This window comes from Paramormyrops kingsleyae, chromosome 22 (genome assembly GCF_048594095.1).
Source record: "Paramormyrops kingsleyae isolate MSU_618 chromosome 22, PKINGS_0.4, whole genome shotgun sequence".
NCBI classification, from domain to species: Eukaryota; Metazoa; Chordata; class Actinopteri; order Osteoglossiformes; family Mormyridae; genus Paramormyrops; species Paramormyrops kingsleyae.
In genome coordinates, this window is record NC_132818.1 from 7,111,395 (window position 1) to 7,135,128 (window position 23,734).

Sequence of the window (23,734 nt, forward strand, 5' to 3'; positions counted from 1 at the left end):
TGTTACAGTTAAAAAAATGTTTTCAAGCTCACAGAACATACACAGTGAATGCTGTAAACACACATACTATAATAAATACAAGCAAAATGGACGTTAGTAAAACACGGAGGCTTAGAGATGAAGACAAAACAAGTCCAGTCAGTACTAATTCTAGACAGAATACTAAGAAAGTATGGGGTTTTGTAAAATAGATCACTGGTCAACAACGTACAGCTGTAAGAATAGTGCACTGTAGTAGAACCAATATATCCACGAATAATTCGGAGTCCATCGTAATGCAATGGCATTCCGAATTGGAAGCAATCCGTATGCACGCAGTACGTACATACCCGCGTGTGTACATTCACGATCAGTACATACACTATCCGGTAAATTAATGGAAGGTACCACGACTTGCAGCTTGTCTGTGTGCAAAAGGGATCATATTGTTTTGTTTTTTTTCAGTCCCCCCTATTAAGTTAACATAAATTAAAAGTTCTGTGTTCCACATATGTGAATCTTATACTGTACAAAGCCCAACCTTTGAATACGTCATTTTCTCTATGGAGAGTTTTTACATTGTACACAGTTTTACATACATTGTTATATATATATTTATATAAAATCAATATTCATTTTGAGTGATTTCAAATGCTGCAAACAGTTCATGATCTGAATAGATTCCCATCAGGAGTAACAAAAAGCACATTCAACAATTATATGGAAAAAAATAATAATTAAATCATAGCTGCTGAGCTGCTTGCAGGGCGTGCTATAGAATTTACGTGTGGTGGGGTTACATCATTACAATCCTCTTAAAGGACCAGTAGTTTGGAAGACATACTCAGATTGGGAGATGGCCCCGCCTTCAGACACCAGTTTTTTTTTTTTGAAAGAACAACTCAACATAGTGTTTAAGACATGCTATCATGAGACATATTTTGTACTCATGTACCCACGAGTGAGTTAGCTTAAGATATATTCTTCGTCAAAAGACTGCAGCTCCTGAGAACAGGGTGCGAGGTCTGGTGGGCATTTAAGGACTTAAGACATGTGTCAGTGTAAGCAAAGGATAGGCAGACAAGTAGATACGAGCCATCGTACTTGCCAATGGAACACATCTTTGGAGTGGACCATTGTCTCCCAATCTGCTCCTCGGGGACTCGCAGATAGTCCACGTTTTTGCTCCCTCCCAGACAGTCCACCTACCAGGAGCTGGGAGGGAGCAAAAACATGGACCGTCTGCGGGTCCCTGAGGACCGGATTGGGAAACACTGGAGTAGACTATGGCATGCTAATCAGACATTTGAAACCGACGTGACAAAAGCACCTACTGCTCTATATTTCTTGTAAAGTGCTCTGAAATTACAAGGCAACATGCCCACCTTCAGGTTTCTCTCACACAAAACACGCAGGTTTCCGAGTCACACTCAGGGCAAAAGGCATCTGGACTGCAAGGATCACGCTTCTCTCACCCAGACTGGACAGATCATAATTTTTCTCTTTATGACGCTGACATTAAACACTTAATATGTCTTCTGGGAAATTATTTAGCACCAACCTGGTCTACTTCAATAAGCATATTGGCAATTAGGACTGTACAAAGAAACGTCGACCCTCTACAACTCCAGGTAACTATGATTTTGTTGGTTAAATGCTAAATTCAATAACAGACTGCATGGAAGAGATGCATAATATATAAAAGAGCACTCAGTCAGTGCAGGTGGAGGAGATCGCCCATTCAGCTCCTCTCAGCTTGCTGTCAGAGTGGTGAACTTCATTCAAGCTTATGTCCTATTCACAAAAAGTCTAGCATTTAAAAATGAATACTTTGACCTTTTTCTTAAAAAAAAAAAAGTACTGGAATAATTTGTTAAAATTTTCTATTTTTTTTTTTACAGTTCTTACCGTATAAAAATAATTCAAGCAATCAAAAAACAGGAGACTAGTTCAGCTGCCAGACTGGTCTCTGCAGCACCAGGCTAGACTCCCCCCCCCCAACCCCCGCCCCCCAAAATTCTGATCTCAGGTGCATGTTGACCCCCCCCCCCCCCCTTTGCTGCTTGTGGAGTCTCTGTATAGAACATTGCCCCTCCTTTAATGCTGATTAGAGTGCCCCCGCTCCTGTGGGTCCAGGGGAATTAGCAGTCATCAGTGTTTTTAGCAGCTGAAATAGGAAATTACAAAAAAAAAAAAACAACAAGGTAGAATGTAAGGATTGAGGGCGGCAGACGGAGCCGGTCGCTGGGACGTCTCCAGCCCCCCCGTCACGTGCCTCCCGCCCCCGTCATTCCACAGCGAAGCCGCACGTCTCCTCGATGGCGGTCAGCAGCTTGTCGTACAGCTTGTCGTAGCTTTCGTAAGGTGGAATGTCGATCCGGTTGAAACTACAGAAGCAGCCAGACAGACAGGTGTGGTTAATCTCGGTTCCAGCTCGCACTGCAAGCGGTGCTGCAGTTCCACGTGGTCGAGAGGCCGCGGCGGCACCTCTCCAGCAGTCAGCTCACCTCACCTTTTCTCAATTCCCCCCACATATTGATATTATACTGATATTAAATGTTGGTCAACTCAAATCAACCCGGTTCCCACCAGCGTGCAGAGCATATCCCAGAGGCTGCGGACGCAAGACAGGGAAAACCTAGGATGGGGCACCGACCCACTGCAGGGCAAACACACACCATTCACACGGAGCCATGGCGGAGACTCGAACCCCGGTCCCAGAGGTGTGAGGCGACACTGCTACCCACTGCACCGCCGAGACGCCCCAGAGTGCCACTGCATTTCTGAAAGGCACTTGGCTAATGGGCTCAGCAGGATTTCTCCGTCGCTCGTGTCGCTGGAGAGTAAAGACTTACCAGGTGTGGGCTTTGGGCAGGTTGTTGGTGTCAGCGTCGATCTGGTGGATGGTGAAGAGTCGAGGTCCAGCAGCACCTGCAGAAGATGCACGGTGCTTCAGAAAGAGGGTCTCACACACACACACACACACACACACACACACACACACACACACACACACACACACACACACACACACACACACACACACACACACACACACACACACACACACACACACACACACACACACACACACACACACACACACACACACACACGGTATACATATCCTTATGGGGACCGCTCATTCAATTCAATGGGAAAAATGCTAACGCTAACTATGACAACCTTAATCCCCACCCTGCCCTAACCATAACCATAAGTAACCAAACAAAATACAAGAGTTTTTGCATTTTTAGTTTTTTCATAGCAGTCACCGATTTTTATAAAATAGAGTAATAAAAAACAGATATTTAACACGTTATGGGGACATTATGTCCCCATAAGGATAGGTAAACACGCTCGCACACGCGCACACACACACACACACACCTTTGTGTGGACTCCCAATTAATTTCTATGGGCAAAACCCTAATCCCCACTATGACATCCGTAACCCCTGCACGGCCCTAGCCTTAAGCATAACTATTCAAACAAAATACAAGACTTTAGCTATTTTAGCTTTTTGATGGCATTCACAGATTTTTATAAAACTTGAGGTTGTCTTTGCGGGGACCGGAAAAACGTCCCCACAAGGCAGAAAGTTAGTTTTTATCACATCTGGGGGAAACCTGGTCCCCACAGCATATTTACAAAACCGCCCACACACCTTGCAGAGCCTTGAAGCCCTGCAGCGGGACCCGTGACGAGCCGGTGACAAACTGCAGCAGGCGAGCCCGCCTCTCTTCATCATAAGACTCGATGGCGCGCCAGAACCAGCGCACGATGTTGCTTTCGGCCGTGCAGTGCTTCAGCCGCGTGTTGGCCTTCCAGTCGCTGACATCGATCTTGCCCAGACCGCAGACAATCAGCTGGCAGAGAAGTAGGGAGCAAGACATATGTCAAGACTAGGCCCGATCACATGACCACTGCATGGCATCATGGGAAATTTACAAAGGCAGGTCACAGGGTCGCCAACTTAGGTCAGCAGACTGGAGTGAGACTGTCAATTTGAGACAAGTCTGCGCACACATTTACATTTGCTGTAAGATTTCATGCGTGAGCGTGAGAGTCTGAAAGCCTGAGCGTCATGCCAGATGCGTGAGAGCTGGTAGCCTTGTGGTTAGCTGGAAGTGTCTCACTCTGTGATATACATCAGGCAGACACAGTAAATGGAGGTGTCCTGTACCTCCAGCTCCTTCTCGTCAAAGGGCTTCAGCAGATGCTGGGGGATGACCTCATGGAAGCCTTTCTGCAAGGCCAGGAACTGAGCCTCAATGCCGCGCAGAAACCTCCAGCTGACGTAGAGCCTGTGGGATAAGGAAGCCACAAGAAGGGCAGATAGTCACTCCAAGCCGTGGAGAAAGGCTCTGCGTATACAGAGAGCAGAGACGACAAAACAACAAAAGCCTTGTTATGGACCTTGTGTTCAACACATGTTTCTAGAGCATGTGGTTGTTCAGCCATTTTGTTTATTTCCCTTTTAGTTCTCCATCAGGCGGCTGAAAGGAATTTGTGCCTTCAGGTCTGGCTGCGGTGTACAGCCATCGCGCCTAGCGACGGACGGAGCCCTCACCTCACATACTCCTTCTTATTCTCCTCGTTGACGGGGATGCTCTTTCCGTTGGGCTTCAGCTCATGCTGCACGATCTGGCCGTAAGCGCTATGCTCCACGCAGAAGGTGTGGTCCAGCACGCCTGTGATGTCATTGTCACTGATTGAGGAGGAGAGATGTCCCGTCAGGTGACACAGCGGCCCGAGTCAGGGAGTAGCTCAGGAGGGAGGAACGAGTGAGCGAAATCGGCTGCACTAACTAGGCTGGTGTGTAAAAATAGAGGTGGTGAAGCCACCGTTTTCCCTCTGCACTGGGGAAGGGCACCTCATGTGCTGAATTTATTTGCTAGCTTGCTTGCCATGCATGCATACATACATACATACATACATACATACATACAAGATAAAATGCATCGCATTGTTAGTTATGGATTTCCAGTACCCCTTGTACAATTTATGGTTTAATCATGTGAATGCTGCTTGAAATAATGTTTAGCTGCCCACCCATTAAGATGCAATGGGGGCTAATTCTTTGCAATTCAGTTTTCAAAACAATATTGTAAAACGACAAAAAGTATGTTAGTGATTATGGGCAAGACCGAATGACTGCGAAAGAGCAGTGACGATACCCGTCTGGTGTGACGTCAGCTGGGGCAGAGACTGTAAGGGGGGGGGGGGGAGGGGGGGGGGGGTTCGAAGCCACAGCAACCATGGAAGTTTGAAAATCAAACAAATGTGTAAATCACAGGATGAATGATTTTGTGTTGTTTTGAGAAAACAGGCTTTTGTTATAGTCGATGGTTTTGTTTTTGGAGATGACATACTGTGGCCCAAACATCGGCTCCCAGACAAGCAAGATCTGGAAACGGGACACTACTGACATCAGAGACAATTAACACCATTATCCATGACGGGGGAAGTCAGCACTGCTGCTCTACTGATACACCGAGACAGACTAATGATTTGCTCTTTGTAGTTTAATCAATTGCTATCTGTGTGTGTTTTGAGGACTTTTCCCTGCACTATGCCGGTTCAGCAGTGCTAACCAGATATACGTGGGGACGGTGTGTACTCAGCAGGTTAGGAGGCTGTTGGTTCGAATCCTAGGGTCAGAAAAATGACTTCACTATTGGGCACTTAACCCCCATTTGCCCCAGGAACCATCTGACCCTATATCACCTCTTGAAAATACACAGAGGTACATTCTGCTGAGTCAGAGTCTGAACGAGCCAGCGCTTTAGAATTCACGAGGAGCGGCTCCCCAGAATGAGCGTGCACGCGTGTACACGGCGAGGAGCGGCTCCCCAGAATGAGCGTGCACGCGTGTACACGGCGAGGAGCGGCTCCCCAGAATGAGCGTGCACGTGTGCCCTCCTCACTTACAGGATCCACACCAGGCTGTTGTGCAGGTCCGGGTCCACAGACTCCATGTCATCCAGGGTAATGGGCTTTCCCAGAAGCTGCTTGTAGAAGGGCAGCGTGAAGCCACCGTCGATATAGTGGCCGTGAAACACGGCTACACCCATGATCCTCCCCACGAAGTGGAAGTAGGACAGATGCTCCTGCAGAAGGAACCATCACTACAGATTAGGCTGATAATGCTTCTGCCAAAGTGCCAATTCACAACATCTATGGTGCATTCATTATAATGCTCTACAGATGTAGCTTCAGAATAGCATCTGCACACAGCATCGTGGAAGTCTCAGGCCACAGAAGAAAACTTTCATGCTATTAATCTGGGCAATAAGTGTGTATTTGCTCAGAAAAAATACTAACACTGGAAGAAACAATTAAACTAACAACTAGGTCTCCCTCAGAAGACAGAACTAATAACTTGCTTTGGGACACTGCTGTATAATGTTTTTCAAATAGTCTTGTGGTAAATTCCTCAAGCTTTATTCACAGACAGCCCATAAAACTTTTCTGTTGACCTTGGTTGCTTTCTGCTCTTCTCACCATCCAAGCGATGCTACACAGCTTCAGTTATGTAGGTCTTAATTGTGTTTGCAGAGTATTTGTGGTTATCATGCCAGAGAAATGAAGTTTTTGCCAGTCACTTTCCTGAAGATACGGCATGATTAATTCATCGTTCTATCAATTCTGAGACGCCCCACGGTGTTTGCAGAAATGTACCCCTAGGTCATGACAAAGTCACTACCATGCTTTCAAAGGAGGCATCAACATCTCACCATCATCTTCAGATGTTCTGGTGCCCGTGTGAACCAAAAATGTCATATATGGATTCATGGCACCAGAAGACCCTTTGTCACTGGTTGTCACTGCATGATTTATGGGTCTTTGAATGGAACAAGTTCTTTCAGCTTGTTGCTTTTCCACAAGAATGGCTCTCTTGGCGCAACACATCTTACAAGCCCAACTGCTGAGTGAGGAAAATCAATGGACTTCCTTCTGTCCCTTAAAGAAGCGACTTTTAAGTACTGTTCATCATGTGCTGACAGCGTCTTGGGTCACCCACTGGGATTCTTGTCTTCAGCCTGTACAAATCGCTTTATGACGTCTTGAAGAGTTGGCCAGGCTATCACTCACTGCTAAAACTATGATAGTTTGTTTGTGTCATCTTAGCCATTTCGAAAACTCTTAAGCTACCTCAGTATTTGCAGTATTTTTTGAATTTGCTACCATACTATGTTTGGATAATCAGAAGTCAATTAAATAAGGCAATTAAGCGAGCTGGTGGTGAAATTTAAGAAATAAATTTAATGGCTGAAGTTCCTTGAGGAGATTTGGGAACCAAAGCTGCGTATATATAGGCAACCAACAGGATATTTACTTTTTGGAGAACAGACAAAATCCTTGTTACTTTGTAATTGTATTACTGTTTATTTGTATATATCCCAATGTTGATGCTTTTTTGAGCAAATATACACCTAACTGCCAGGGTACATATCTTTGAACTGCTGTCTGTAGCGACCTTAGGCCGTACGGGACCCCGTAAGTGGCCTCACCGGGTTCACAGCCGAGTCAGGGTTGATCTGCAGAGTATAGATGTCATCGCGCGAATACTGGAACAGCCCATAGTACGGATTCAGCATCTCATGGGACAGTAGGTACAGCCACTCCCTGCACAGGGAACAGCAACTTTAGTTACTGCTCAGCATCGACTCAGAGAATCACTGATCTGCGTGGAGTTTCTCACAAATCACAAGTTAAACCTTTTAAGTACTGATACAGAGACTTTTTGCAGAAAACATTGCTTTTTCTCATTAGGTTTTGTTATCCAGATACTCAGCAGGCATATGGAACTGGTTTTTTCCTGTTGTACCGAAATCGCACCAAACCATGAGCCCAAAACAATGGTCTGTACCCAAATGTGAATCTTGTGTATCATCCAGTTATCAACACACAAACCCAACCCAAATAAACGGATAAAGGGATAATTATGGTCAGCCGTTTGAATACTAAACACTCATTTCCTTAACATGCGTACCGAGCCACCCCGCCGTAATCAAGGCCTTCCTCTCCTCTGAACTTCAACATCAGCCGCTTCCACAAATCCTTCGGCCTCATCTTCATCACCTGCCGGTACGACTCCTGCAACAGGGAGAGAAACACAATTTCCCATGAGCCCCGTTTCCTGCCACTGCATGCGTGCAGTGCTTCACCAGTGTTATATTAATCCCTTAAATATTAAGTGATTTAAAAGAAAGAAAAAACATGAAACTGTAGGAGAGACCAGGGCTGAGTGTTGAATTGTTTCATTCTTATAAAAATGTAGAAAAACAAAAAAAGAAAATCCCCTTCAAAGTAAAGTTGCAGTGATTTGCTAAACATCAGTGGTGTTTGGGGGAAACGCAAAATACGCAGGAAGAAAACTGAATCCCTTTCAGCACTGGAGCCCCTTCAACAACTGTCGTCGGTCTCTCCCACACTGCAGAATTCCCGAGCACATGTGTGTTTACAAGCAGCCAATGGCGAAATGAGAAATCCCATACATGACAGCACAGGGGTCTTCAGACTGCAGGGTGTTTCCAGGAAAAGAGCAACGCGAGAGGAGAGAGAGGCCACAGCGATGGAGTCAGAGCATCCGTTCTGTGCAGTAACACTCAGCCGAATTGCTTTTTAAATAGTTTAAAAACACACAGAACATTCATCAAACAGTCCCTCTCTGATGATGCACTCATGGATTTTAGTGTGAGTAATCATTCTCAATCTGGTCCTTGGGGACTATCAGACGGTCCATGTTTTTGCATCCTCCCAGCTGGTCCACATTTTCGCTGCCCCCAGCTCCCAGCAAAAACGTGCACCGCCGGGGGTCCCCAACGACTGGTTTGAGAAACACCGGTCTTACCTATTTCCCCTCTTGTTGAAATCACCCAACATAGAATGTCTCCCTTGAGTAGAGCAGATAAAAACAGCGCGCCCCCCCCTCCCCCCACCCACATTTGACTGCCTATCACAGCCCAGGATGACATTCCCATACTTAAAAGGCCCCCAGAAAGTTCATGAAGAGGCCCAAATCACCACTTTGTTCCACTGAAATGGGCCCCTTTGTTACTCCTAGAAGAAGAACGGAATCTGAAACCACGCAAGACGTGACACCACGCTCCTCCACCTCAGGGGCCACCGAAACGTCTGGCTCCTCCCGGGGCCCCACCTCAAAGATCTCCTCGCGGGACACCTCGATGCGGCAGTGTCCCGCCTGCGGCTGCTGCTGCGCCAGTTCCTGCCGGAGGCTCTTCAGCTTCTGCACGAGGTCCCGCTTGTACCGGGGCACCGGCAGGCAGTCTGCCTCCTCCAGGCCCAAAACCGGGTGGGGGCGCTCCGGCTGCTGGCTGTAGCGGCTGCGGGGGACGGGCAAAGCGTCTTATAGATAAGTGACTCTACGGCAAAGTCGTCTTCAGGAGGAGCAGAAAAGCAGCATGTGAGCGTTTCGGACACATTTTCGAGAGCGGAGGCGCTACCTGACGTTGCTGTTCTGGCTCTCGATGGCGGCCCGGCAGCTGGTGGGACTCGGACTGTTCAGGACGAGAGGGCAGAACGGGCGTCAGGTTTACCGGCCGAGTGCTTCCAGGCACGCAGGGAATCTGCACATCCACAGGCAAGGCAAGGCGACGGCCACATGCAGTTCGGCTGATATGCGGCATGCATGTGGGACTGCAGGATTGCACAAACCCTTCCCCCCCCGCCGCTGTCGCCGCCCCCAGCGCGTTCACCTGAGCACCCTGTGCAGGTTGGCAGAGAGCCGGGGGTCCGTGAACTGCGTGGTGCGATTGTTGTGGTCCACGAAGTAAACGCGGCCGGTGGCCGTGTTACGGATCTCCCAGCCGGGCGGCAGCGGGCCCAGCTCTTCGCAGTTCACGTTGCTGAGGTCCCTTAAAGAGAGTCGCCATGGTGACGGTCACCGACTTGGCACAGACCCCGAGGATCCCTATGCCTGGTCGTGTGACTCTGCGCCAGTATTCAGCTTTGTCTCAGGGAGCTGGGATGAGTGAAAGTCTGTGTGGAAGGCGTTTAGAGGGGCAGGTCGAGCCTTACCTGGGCACCCTGGGGTCATGCCACGTGCTGACGCCCGTCTGCGTGTGTAGGAAGTACACCTGGCCCTGCTGCGTGGTCCTCTGCTCTGTAGGGACACACGTCACAGGCCATTACGGCCACTGCCACAGGCGTGTGACACCTGTATCACCTAAACCGTCACGCAGGTGAGCACAGGTCCAAAAACACAGCTACAGACACAGGACTACAGACCCGTATCCAGAAATCAAATCTGAGAGGGGTCCAGCAAACTTTGTTGTGGGTCGGGGGGGGGGGGGGGGGGGTGCAGTTAAACCCGTAATTTTACATCCTGGCTATGCGCATGCTTCAGACGTTCCCTAAACAGGGTGGCAGGAGCCTGCTGTCTGTCCCCCCCCCCCCCACCATTAGTGGTCCACTCTCCCTTTCTGCGGCCTCCAGGGGGCGCCACTCACCGTAGCCCTCGGGGAGCTCAGGGTGCGTGTGCAGGTGTGTACGGCTCATGTAATTCCTGTGCCGCTGGGATCTTACGCGCCTCTCCTGCACACGCGGGTCCCCCACCGGACTGCAGGTGGCGCCGTTGGCCTCAGACACCGGCGTGTTCTCGTCCAGCAGGCAGCTGAGGGGCCTGACTGGGCTGGAGTACTCCGAGGCCGGCCTGCAGACGAGGCCAAGGCACCGGTCAGCTCCCCAACTCAACATCCCCTTATTCCGTTACCAAGGCGATGCGCGTGGCGCAGCGACCTCCGGGTCACATGACCATACGGACTGACCTGGTGGGCCGTTCCCACTGCGTGCTGCGCGTGATGTGATTCAGATACTGGATTCTGCCACTGGCTGTCCTCCGCTCCTCCCAGCTAAAGGAAAAAGACACACAATTACCATCTGCATTTCATTAAATAAATGGTATTTATCTTATATACCAATGATCCCTAATCCAGTCCTCGGGGCCATGCAGACGGTCCATGTTTTTGCTCCCTCCCAGAAAATGTGGACTGTCTGGCAGGGAGCCGGGAAGGAGCAAAAACATGGGCCGTCGGCAGGGCCCAGAGGGCCGGACTGGGAAACACCGGTCTGGCCGCTCACCCGTCAGGTAGATCGTTGTCGAACAAGCGGCTGCAGTCCACCACGGACCCCCCCGAGCCGATGCAATCCCGAGACTGCAGGCTCACTGGAAGAACCAGAGGAGACTGAAGATGCTGCCGACCCCTGCTGTGACCTTTGACCCCCCACCCCCCAGATTAGGCGCCCTGATCCTGCTCACCCACAATCTGGCCCCTCACTGTGTCGCTGTCATTGGGACCCAGCTTGTTGAGGTCCAATCGCTGGTCTGTAAACAACCAGAAGAAAACTTATTTAGTTATAAAACGCTCAACAAAGCCACGCTTTCAGTGCATCTGAGTCAGTGCCAGCAAAATGGTTTTATAAAAAAATAAAATAAAATCAGCTATCCGAAAAGGACCGGTCATCCTGTGACAGCTCAGAGAGCTACGGGACCAGACCCAAAACACGCGCACATACACACACGCACACACACAGCATGCTCCAACCAGCTATTTAAGGGCTGTACGTTGAGCGTCAGCCACAGAGCACGAGGAAGCACAGGGCTGAGAAAGGCAGCTCTGTGGCGGAACGCTGTTCCTGGAAACGGAAACCACCCCCCGGGGAATTCTGGGTAATGGGAGAGGGGCCACCTGCCATCACAGCCCAGCGGAACCACCTGGAATGGCTGCATCATTTATAAGCTAAACACTTGGCTTGTGCTTTAAGTCGGACTCATCCAGGGCGCCTGGAGAGCAGCTCGAAGGGACCCACCAGGAAAAGGCAGCGTCAGCATCACGGAGATACAGGGCACAGCGATTGAGGCACAAAGAGCATCAGTTAGCAGAACAGACTGACTCCAGTCAGTCGCACCCCCCCTCCCCCCCCCGATCCTGGGAAAATAGCCACCTACAGCCAGTGTCTTTCAGCCGGCTGATGGTGTTGGACAGGAGCCTGACGCAGCCCAGGAAACCGGCGCCCTGCTTCTTGTGGATCTTCTTGTGGTTCCACACGCTGATGGTGATGGAGTCGGACTTGCCGATGTACCTGGGCAGGGGCGGAAATGAAAAGGCATTTAAAAAAAATAAATAAATAAAAGCGTGACCTTCAAAGCAGACACTGCCAGGACGGCACAGGCTGCACTGGGGGTGGGGGGGCTCACACAAATCACACAATCACACGCACAAAGCCCTGCTAGCAAATTCTACTAAAACATCGAGCTGAGACAGCAGCCCCCGTCAGAATGACAGCTGTGTGGGCGAGGACGGATCCCATCACAGAATAAGCAGGATGTGGAATCCCACAATCACTACTGGGATGTGGGGGGGGTGGTTTTTAGGGCATTTCCCAGAAAAGACAGAACGACCCTGGGCGTGTTCGACGGCGTGGGATCAGAGGAAGCCCCCTCAGTGCGCCCAGCCCCACAGAAGGCATTTACGGTAAGCACACACACACACGCACGCACACACACACACGACGCTCCCTCTGCTGACAGCCTTCTTCACACAAACACCTCCCCCCCCGCCCACACGCCCTAAAGGCACTGGGGGGGGGGGGGGGGGAGTTCTCTGAGGAAGCTTCTCATGCTGCTATCGTTAATCTCCCACATTATTCCACATAGACAGTCAGTACAAACAGATGCGCAAGTCCCTGTCTGGATTGCCACCCAAGCTCCCTGCGTCATCAGAGGCTCAGATCTCGCCCTCCGTCTGAAACACACACACACACACACACACACACACACAGTTTGTGAAGCCCACCGGGACACACGTACAGGTCATAGTGCTGGTTCCACTTTGGGTCCAGGGTGTTCCTCACAGTGTCAGTGGAATGACACTGACCTGATCCATCCACCACCACCTTGGCAAAGGGGTCCGGGAGACCTGGTACAGAAGCAAGATCAGAACCCATGCATGCCAGCCAGAGGTCAGAGGTCAGCATTAAATGTCAAACATCATGCTGTAGATCAGTGATTCCCAGGGACCAGTGGAGGTTTTACAGTAGCAAGAACCCAGAGATCAATAGAGAACTTGTCATGCAACCGTCCCATCGCCCGAGGTGGCTGAGGAATGTAATTGATGCAGGTAACTGTACTGACATTTACGGCTTTTCATGATGGAAGAAAGAGACAATCAGGTGTTCCTTTCAAGCCTTTAATTAGCGACAAATCAGCACTGGAAAGCCAAAAAACGTCTTTCGTATTCATGACTAATTTGGTCGTATTGGGTTTCTACTCTAAACGATACCTAAACAAAAAAAAGATTAAACAACTGTTAAATAAAAAGACCTTTAGATACAGACTTTTAACTGAACGTACACAAGTATGATCTCCTCCCAATGGACAAGATTAAGTGCTCAGTGTGCCAGCCAATCGCATAGGGGAGAGATCATGTGACCCACGTGCCTGCTTACACAACAGCTGAGCGAGTTCGTGTTAACTGATGGCTGTGCCAAACCAGCCGAGTCACACTATCCACAGGGCATCTGTGCAAAGCCACACACACAGACAGACACAGAGGGTGCTGCCTGGGTGGTGACCAAAGTGTCCTTGTCGAAATGGGGAAGAAACGTACCCAAGATGCATCGTGGATTCGGGCCAGAACAGAGGGAGACCGAACCACACTATTCCGGACAAGTACATCTCCACTATGGTTCTGTCTGGCCCAACACGGCTCGACCGGGCTGTTGATTTATTAACACCCAGAATGCACTTTGCTTTGTTGCCTAGGAACCCATAGTGGCAGGCCACATGAGACTTAAGTAATTTGCCTTTAAAAGAACAACAAATAAATCTCAGTTTAGGTAACTTCACAGAAGATCTCCGTTTCCAACTGTCCTCACTCCAACAGAGCCTGGACACCCCACACCAGTTCCAGCCATGTAACGCTGAGCGCGGCTTTACAAACTGTAAAGTGACCCAAAATCTGTATTCCTCCCGAGACGGGCTTCAAAGCAGACGGCTTTTGACAAAAAAAAAAAAAAAAAGATCATTTGCATGGTGCTATGTGACAGAAATAGACCTTTTTAAATGGGTTACTTACGAAAGAAGTCTTTCTTCACCAGGTTTTTCGCACAAAGGACTGTGAAAGAAAAACAAAACATAAGTTACCATTTTTTTAGAGACTCACTCACTGTCTCCCTGTGTGCACATCATTACACATCATTACACATCATTACATTGGCAGATTACCTCCAAATGCAAAACTGCAGTACCTCGATAAAAAAAGAAACCCAACAAGGAATGCGAATGAAAGGAACACGTGAAAGAAAATGTCAGTTTTTAATCCAAAAATTGATGTGTTCTGCATGTATTATAACAGAAAATAGAATTAAGCGAGAGCATGAATGTGACGCCCTGAATCCCTTCTCACGGTTCCTCCAGTCCGGCGTGAACGTCTGAAGCTGCCATAGCGATGGGCAGCAAAGCATTCAAATCGCTTCATCACCCCCGCCACCCCCCCGGACACAGAACTCCAGCTGGCCAGGGATGCTGTTGCTGCAGCAACGGCCAGCTTTCAAAACAAAGGGAACTGACCATTTCTGGAAAGCTAACAAGACGCACGTGCTCAGAATGCCATGCTCAGAATGCCATGCTCAGAATGCCACAGGAAGTCACCATCCGCAGGCGTAGCACACACTCTCAGACGGGCGTCTTTCAGTGAAACCATGCAGGCTGAACGCCTCCATCTTGGAAACAGGAATCCACCCGGGATTTGAACTTACAACCTGCTGTGCCACCTGCTGACATCAGTTAAAACTCATGGGGGCCCTTAATGGCTAACACTGTAATGACATCACACAGCAGGTCAAGACCTTCGGAATGCCATAAGGGAAGTTCAGCCTCCTCTTCCTCAAGCCCACAATTCAGGAACCCCAGTCAGCTCTCCCACTCCATACACCCGCGATTCCCAATCCGGTCCTCGGGGATCCACAAACGGTTCACGTTTTTGCTTCCTTTTTTGCTAACCCTACCGGGTGCTGGGAGGGAACAGAAACATGGACCGACTATGGGTCCCCAAGAACCGGTTTGGTTACCCAGCGAGGTGCTGCCTCGCACCAGCACTGCAGGGCATGGAATCCCCAGCTTCCGAAGGCAGGGACCTCGTCGTGTAATTACTCTCGACGCATCTGTCATGAGATATGTACTTAAATGTCATGCTGAATAATGGCTTCAAGAAATGGACAAAGAAAAGGGTCATGCTGTGTTAAGCAGTAAAACACTTTCCAGCGACTTGACTCCATTCATTTATGCCACTCAAAATTAATCTCCAGCCCGACTGTACCTGCATTCCAGTGATACTGCTGTGATGTCCGGCAGAGATAAGAAGGGAGACCCATGCATTTCTAACGAGACCTAGATAGTACAGACATCTGATTGCAGCACACTGACGCAGGCAGACTGGGATCATTTTAACAGGAGTAGGACCGGCTGACGGAGAGCCACCCTGAAGGCACCTAAGACACGTCCCCGTCAGGTCCCCAGTCCTCCAAAAGGGCACAGATTGTTCTCAGGTTTCACTCAATAACCAGGTGCTGCCACAGTACTTCTGGAACAACACTTATGGGATCTGGACCCTTAAAACACAAGTGAGAAAAGAGACACACACACATACCGATTCGGACAGATACATCACTTCCGTGACAAAATAACCAGCCTTGGTCTCTTGCGTTAAAGGCCCACAATTGTCCAGAGAGAGCAGTGAGCGTCTCTCCAGCTTGGCGTAAATCTTTCATCAGTTGCTGATGTCGATTTGAAGAGCTCCCCGGCCCTTCCCTTCCCTTCCCCGTTCCACATAAAGTATGTTCACAGAAGCACAAACCTAAATATACCCGATGCGGCCTGGAACACAGATCTTTCTAGAGCCCTGACCTGCCTGAGAGAAAACCAGAAACACCCCCTCCCCTGCCTGTTGTGAGCACTCCATACACTGACAGCTGAACAGGGCATTTCTTGGGCATCTTAGTAAAAAAAAAAAAAAAAAAAGGCTGGATTTCCTCATCCAAGAACAAGGCAAACCCAAGAGGAAATACATGGCTGTGGGGATCTGTTCATTTACTCTAATGGGAGATCCATCCATCACACTAATTGGGCACGGGTACACCAGTATTACTTCATCACTTTCTATTGGCTCTTTCACACAATCCGGTGGTCCGTTTTTTTAATGCACATTCAGAACATTAGCTGATTTTAAAGGAGAAGAAAAATAAGATCTGAAAATGTGCACAAGCCCAGAGTAAACGATGATAGCTTTGTCTGCTTAAAGCATAAACCGAACTAAAGTGGGCAAAACCAGGACCGGCACTGCGACCATGCGTCCAAACATCATTGGGACTGTGTTATGTCTGTGAAGACCATCTCATTACTTAAGCATCTGCTGAGATGCTGCGGTGAAGGCACTATCAACATCTGAATGTAGAACTTGGGAGGCCGTCATAAGTGGCCATTGTTGATTGTCAAGGATAGAGGCAACACTGTAATGGAAATAATAAGAAAAGCAAGACAAGACTAGAGGGATATACCTGCTAGTCTGTCAGATGAACATCCAGATCCTAAAAAAGACCATACATCACACATCAAGAAAATGCAGACACTCCCCAGGTTATGATGGTCCGTGTTACGATATTTCGACTCTACAATGGGCATGATTATTCAATAAATTATGAGATATTCAACACTATTATAAAATAGGCTTTGTGTTAAGGATTTTGCCCAACTGTAGGCTAATGTAAGTATGTTTAAGGTAGGCTAGACTGTGATGTTTGTTTGGTTAGGTGTACTGCATTAAACTGCATTTTAGTTTATTGGAACGTAACGCTATCGTAACCCAGGGATCACCTGTATGTCCTTTTCCTTCATCACACAAGAAAAGCCTGTATTTCCACTTCCCGTTACTGGCAAAAGCTTCTTTGAACTCACGGAAGTAAAAAGGCACAAAAAAAAAGTAGCTAGTGTAATGGAGATTTGTTAAGCTGTTTTTCCTGTGGGGCATTCTTCCCAACACACATGCCCTGTGTACATCCCATCACATGCCATTGCTGCCGGACCGCGTCACCATGGCAACGGGAACATCAAGTCAAAAGGCAGGCGGAGATTTTCCCTCCATTGGTGCTGGCACGCTTCCTCGAGCACACGGCCCGCCAAGACTCGTTTACAGAGCAGGGACCCCACGCTCAGCGAATTCCGCTTCAGCTGACCGAAATATACAGCAAACATCAAAACGCATCTTCCCTCCGAGGAGTGAATGGAGCAGAAAAGTAGGTAATTAGATATAAAGCTGTGGGGACAGTGACACGCAGAGTAATCAGAAGGCGCATTTGACAAGGAACGCGTCGTCTTCCATTAAAAGCGGAATTGAGGAAGCGCAGTGGAATTTGAAAATGTGTCGCCGTTTCAGGATGAGCCCAAAGACATCCCTCTGTGGGTCTGAGAAAGCCCCATCAGAAATCCCATCGTGATCGATGGCCGAAAGTTCAATAAAAAAACAAAACTAATAAACTAGTGAATAAACTAATTAAAATAAAAAGTTGTACGCTGACACTAGTTTCCCTCCTGATATCAGCAGATCTGATCAGGACAGGGGAGTCTTCACGTCATATTACATTATTCTACTTTAAGTAAAAATGACCAGAACTCAGAGAAGCCTCCATTGACATAATGTGACAGTTTCCCTGCAATAAGCCAATTTCTTGTGAATGAACCAGGCATGTGGACGTTCAGCATGCCAAGCGCCCCGTGCTTCCCAAGGTCCTAGTGCACCTCGGATCCCATGCCCTGCCCCAGGCAGCACTGCTCTGGCTGTTCCATGACGGCACTGTTCCGCAGCAAACAGATTCCCTAAGTCTAATCCAGAAATAGTGGGCCACTAACAGGTTATAGCTGGATCGATAGCAGCTTTGCTACATTGGTATCAATAATATATCAGTACTGCTATGAAATAGCAGGCTGTCCATAAATTAAACCACCAGTAATGGCTTGCAATATGGCTTTAACATTATCAGTGAAATATGCATCGATTCGGATATCAATTTGGCCTCAGCAGTTACAAGACTGCGTCAATAATGCGCTGATGTCAGGTTTATATCCGTGTTCGTTCTGTTCGTCATTTAGCCAAGCCTATTTTCGTCACTCAGGAAAGGGATATGAATGAACTCACATGTTGGCTACGTATCGCTTTAAACCAGAGGCAGACATTTCAGGTCCAGAAAGAAAAAAATCCAGACCGGAATGTCTTTCAACCAACCAGTTGAGTATAAAGAGTCACCTTCACAGAGTACTCAACTGGTTGGTTGAAAAATAAAATCTAGGTCTGGACTTGTACTCTCTGGATCTGAAATCTCCACCTCTGCTGATTCATAATCCTGTTATAATGCTGTCCTAAGTCATAAGACCAAAGCACAGTGCTGATTGGCCACCTGTAGATCCCCATTTTTACACCTGCAACTGAAAGATTACATCAAAAGTTGAACCACATGCAGGCGGGCAGCCAGCAGAGAATGGGAGGAGTCAAACCTATTCTTCGTTAGATTGTACACGTGTAACTTTTCAATAGTTTGCATATATGACCCATGGCACGATGCAGACGTCACACAAAGACAATGGGCTATTTATTACTTGTACCGGTAATAATTTACTTTCGCGGTGAGTTTGCACTTACAGTACAGAAGAATGAAGTTTCCAAATTCTGAGGAACTATTTCAGCACAAGTGGCTGCACCTGACATTTAGCTAGTGTGCTTTCTCCATCTGCATTTTAAAGAACCCAATAAAATTACTAGGAGCAACAAGGAACCTAAAAACCCTAATACAGGAAAAAAAGGAGAAACCCTAAAACAAAAAATGCATGGAATGCGTGCAGACAATACATCCGCATGTCACGACACAATCTCCTCTGAAGAGCACCCTCTAAGGCAAGAGGTGCGTCAAAAAGGTGTGACAACAGGTGACTGTTGGGGTAAACGACGGCTCGTGCGAAACATACAGAAATATTACACACAGCAAGGACGACTGAGTCCATTCTTACAGTTGATCATGTTGACTTAACACCATGCTGGGAACTAAGGGATATATTAGCGGTGAGAATATACAAGCATTAAAAGACAATAAATCAAAAACTTCATTAATAACTATAAAATGTTGAACAGTTAAAACCATTTAAATATGATGCTTAACATTAGCTTTTGATAAAAATAAATAAATAAAACTCAAAAAAGCCTCTCGACTTTACTAAAACCCTCCTTTAAAGAGTCAGTAAAGGGGTAACTCCATCTAAGGCAGTGAAAAGGAGGACAATAGAATAAAACGTGTTTAACAGTCAAAGGATTTTACTCCACTCTTATGTCTGGCCTTTATTTACAGCCTGAATGAATGCAAAACAAACTGACCATCTATCTCAAGGTTACATCACAGGCTAAGTTTCGTCTACGCAGAGATTGTGTTACAGCTCCTGTTGTTATCACAGCACCGATGCAAGGAACCAACACAAAAAAAAAATATGTAGCCGGTCAAGCTGGAAACGTCCCGACGAAAACGCAGTTGGCAGGGAGGGGACACTGACTTACTGTCATTACAGCCATTTGATACCGTTTCCTTCCTGTAATACGCAGCATATTCAGAGAGACACAATCACTGAGATGGTCAGTGTTGTGCCAACAGGACTGATTTTTATTTTTATTTTTTTTTTAAAAAGGTTTTCAAGAAGCAGGCCATTACGGCACAGAAATGTCAACAAATAGTGATCTTAAGAACAAAGTGTGCTCCGCAGTTTCAGGTGTTTGAGACTCAGTCTGTAGGTGTTTCTCTCATGCACTTCAGTAGGTCAGAAATGGGGGGGCGGGGGGCAGCCCCTGCTACCTGTATGCTGTTGCCCCAGATAGTGGCGCCAAGGAACATTCTCTCTCTTCACCTTTTAAAAATTAGGTGACAGATCGCCATTTTAATTTCTAGCATCTCGACCCCCTTAAAAAAAAAAAAACACAGGACATACAGTTAATCTGTGCGCGTTACAAACTGTACACTCATATTGACCATCTCACCCACCTCTACTCTCCTAAATCACCATCCACGCACTGTTCTGGGGTGAGTTTCCCGAAGCCTCCTTAACGCTACGTCGTTCGTTAGTTCTATCTTTTAACACAGAACTTAAGAACGACGTAGCGTTAAGAACGCTTCGGGAAACTTACCCCTGGTGCTTTCAAAAAAGAACACTACCATTCCTGGCAGTAGATCAGGGAAAAGACAGCTGCAAATAACAGAACTGATAAATGTGGGACTTTCCAAGAAGAACACGAGGTTGGCGATAGTGATAACGCAGGTAGTCACGGTCTGGTTTTGACTGACTGGCTAAGACTGTGTGAAAGCGAAAATAGGTCAGTGGTATATCCGTAAATGGCGGGTCAATCGGTGCTCTGGGGCGGCGGCGTCACTGCGGATCCTGACGTCCCAGAGACCCTGCAGCCTGGTTGTCCGTGTATCTCTGCCCGTCTCTGCTGTTCCGAGCAGCAAACCTGCATCTCGCGCAGGAACCTTCAAATGGTCACGCTGACATCGAGCGTTTTGATCAGCTTTCCAATCTGGAGAGCAAGGCGGCTGCCGGGTGGGTGTAGGGGGGGGGGTGGGGGTCATTTGGAGGTGCCAAGCTGACGGTCACTACCCAAGAAACCTCACCGTCAGTCAGTTTCTCCATCAGTCATGGATGACGAACGATAACGGAGGGAAGGGGGGAAAAAAAACAAGAGGCATAACGGGCGTGGTACACCGAGACCAACCTATGGCGTCACAATGAGCAGGACTCATCAAGCATAGGAATCAGGCCACTAAACCCAACACCAATGCCCAGGTGGTGGTGACGTCACCATCATGGCGGACTCACATGAAGGAGCTTCATTACATATATAAATTGCCCTTCCGTTGCCAGTGAACATTTTTTTCAGGATACGAAAGCCATTGCCCAAATAATATTTTATACAACAACCTACGACACAGGCTGGCTTTGTCCTATAGCACTGGAGTGTCTGGATCCATTTCTGCATAAATAGGTCACCCCCTGCTCAAAGAATAAGGAAACTGTTAGCCCTGTACAACATTTATATATTTAGACCCGCAGTGAACAGATTCGCGATCTGTTGCTCACTCTGAAGTTCTCGTCCGCAAAGAGTGGTACTCACAGAGATCGCTCGCATCATCCGGCCCGAACTGAAATGTACATGCCATCACTGGACAGCCCACTACAGGAGCAGGAACACCACCACTCAGACTGAATAATTCATTACATGTCGTGGCTGCATCACCAAGCTGAGCCGAAGTACAAGGTACGATTCTTATCTTTAGTGGCTTATATTTAAATAAAAGTATTCTTTATATGCACAACGCCACAATTACGAACCATCTGGCAGACCGTGAAATAGTTTGTACATTAGCAGAAATACACTGAAGTGAGAGAGCTACCAACAGATTTGTTGGGGTGTTAATTACAACATCCTTCATGGGCTGGGAACTTGAGCAGACAGGACCCATGTTTGTGTGTCTAATAAGTAAACTATCATAGCAAACTTTTAGCAGTCATCATTGACGCATCTTAATTCAGCAATAATAGTAAATAATAATAATAATCACCACTACAGCTGTTTATATGTAGCTTCGCTGTATTGATTAACAGAATTATAACAGAGTGACGAGCACAGCGCTAGTTTCAAGTCTTCGGTTGTAATTCATCAGGTTGGCATCGTATGAATGTAACGGATCTGAGATGTATTTTTACGCATGAAAGAACGACACTCTTCCCATACAGTCTTCAAAATAAAATGAACACCATTAACATGAGGATGTAATGGAATCGCAAATCCCTAAATAATAAAGCTGTTGTGCCCGTCATTCCAAGGACAAACCTCACTCAGTATTTTCTTGGGTTACGTGCTCCGATTTAAATTGGTTCAGATACTCGAATCATAAACTATGAAACTTAAAGATCTCTTCGCCTGGAATACAGGCTTTTCTTGTTTCATACTTTACACAATGTAACAAAGGTTTCGAGGGAAACCCTGAAGATGATAGTTGTACACAATTTCATAATTAAGATTGTATCAGATGTAATTTATTCTTTTTATATTCTTCAGAAACTCCCATCCCCAGTTGCTGCCCGACACATGCATCTGAAAGAGATCAAGTTAACGCACGCGTGCGCAGACACGTATAACGCTTTATGGTGAAACGGGACACTCTAGCCTTCCGAGCAAGTTTCGATTTGGCGATTGTTAAGGTGCGATTAAAACACCGGTAACACACAGTTTATATTATATATCATTCTCTACTGCCAAGTAGTTACCGATCTAAATGCTCAATGGATTCATTGCCTCTTCACGACACAGACTGGCCCTTATCCATTCATACGCATTCGTGATCTTTTAACAGACAAACCCAGTGGAGACAGTTCCATACGTCGCATTTCGTTGGTGAAACACACCACGACCACGTCGACACGTGAATTAATTCTGTTGAAATATACACGCTCATAATCTTAAACTCTCGACATCAATGTTAATTCCAGATTTACACGCGCACGAAACAATTCTTTCCTTCTCGGAGTCACACCGACGTTCAGTTTTCATCCCGTTTGATCTGTTGTAAGATGTGACTGCAGTTAATTTAAGAATACCCACAAATAAAACCCGCCAAGTACCGGTATCACACACACGAATATGGCACTAAAAGAGAGAGATCTTTAAAATAATCTGTAGCCAAGATAAACAATTCCTAGTAGCGAGAAGCAAAGACTTAAACGCTTGGGTGGTTAGAATAGGGGTAGTATATCAGCAAGCTAGCCAGGGAAACGCACTTTAAAACATGGTATTTATCAAACGCTATAAGCTAATGTTACACTATATCGTCATGGGAACATCAAACCAGGCGCCACAGATTCCGTGGGGCTTTTCCCGAAGTTACTTCAGCCCGTGAAGTTGTCTCTAGACATATAAGCTTGTCGTATTTGGGTATTCTCCCCTTATCTTCAGCACTTAATGAAACACAGAACGTTTTTTAACGTCAGTTCTGAAAAGTAATCCAACAAGGACTCCCCTCATCCCCCTAACATGTACCAAAGGCAAGCTGCAGCGCTACAAAGAAACCCGCAGGAAGGATCCATTTGCAGACGTGAGCACACTGGACGTTTAAGAAATCCTTACCTGTTAGCCGCAATTTTACCGGTCCGTTTCTCCTAACCCCCTGATTAGACATGTCCCTTCGTTTTCCAGTTTGACGTGCGGCCGCAGAATATTATCAATATGATCCCGTAAGTAGGTCTTTCGCCAGTTTCACCGTGAATAAACAGTAATGGAGTCACGACATTGTGGCCCGGATGTGCACCGCGTTGCCATTTACACACGCCAGCGTCGCGCGCGCGCCTCCACACGAACACGCAGCCGTCGGACTCGCCGAAGCTCCGCTTTCTAATTCGCTCGCCGTTCCGTGTCGTCCGAACAGAGAAATGCCGTCGCCGACACCTTCGGCATCTTCATTCAGCAGCATCAGTTAAGCAGATCGGACCGGGGAACGCGAAACGCAGCAGCGCCACCGCTGCCGAGCTCCGATGACTGAGCAAGCGAAGACTCGCGGAGTCGTCCTGGCCGGACCATCCTTTCAGGCGGCCGAGCGGCGGGCAAGTGACGTCATCACCTCCAGAAGGGCCGCCACTGCGTCG

At 47.5% G+C, this 23,734-nt stretch overlaps 1 protein-coding gene across 1 annotated transcript; it reads right to left on the minus strand.

Moving 5' to 3' along the window:
- Nucleotides 1-2,035: 2,035 nt before the first annotated feature.
- On the minus strand, nucleotides 2,036-23,700 carry LOC111843285 (E3 ubiquitin-protein ligase SMURF2-like). The gene is made up of 20 exons (XM_072704882.1): nucleotides 23,220-23,700; nucleotides 14,085-14,123; nucleotides 12,818-12,926; nucleotides 11,957-12,090; nucleotides 11,267-11,332; nucleotides 11,089-11,173; nucleotides 10,776-10,859; nucleotides 10,458-10,660; nucleotides 10,027-10,111; nucleotides 9,705-9,863; nucleotides 9,453-9,506; nucleotides 9,146-9,332; nucleotides 7,979-8,082; nucleotides 7,497-7,611; nucleotides 5,914-6,092; nucleotides 4,553-4,690; nucleotides 4,166-4,286; nucleotides 3,647-3,848; nucleotides 2,835-2,910; nucleotides 2,036-2,366 (listed from the first exon to the last, which is right to left on the minus strand). Exons 1-20 carry the CDS (start codon nucleotides 23,269-23,271, stop codon nucleotides 2,267-2,269), a joined length of 2,292 nt encoding a protein of 763 aa, XP_072560983.1. The 5' UTR covers nucleotides 23,272-23,700; the 3' UTR covers nucleotides 2,036-2,266.
- Between the last annotated feature and the right edge of the window lie 34 nt (nucleotides 23,701-23,734).

Coding starts and splice junctions, on each gene's coding strand:
- LOC111843285 (XM_072704882.1), bottom strand. CDS start 23,271: ATGTCTAATCAGGGGGTTAGGAGAAACGGACCGGTAAAATTGCGGCTA. Junction 9,507..9,704: donor AACCTGCACAGGGTGCTCAG/GTGAACGCGCTG, acceptor CGTCCTGAACAG/TCCGAGTCCCACCAGCTGCC. Junction 4,287..4,552: donor AATAAGAAGGAGTATGTGAG/GTGAGGGCTCCG, acceptor CTTATCCCACAG/GCTCTACGTCAGCTGGAGGT.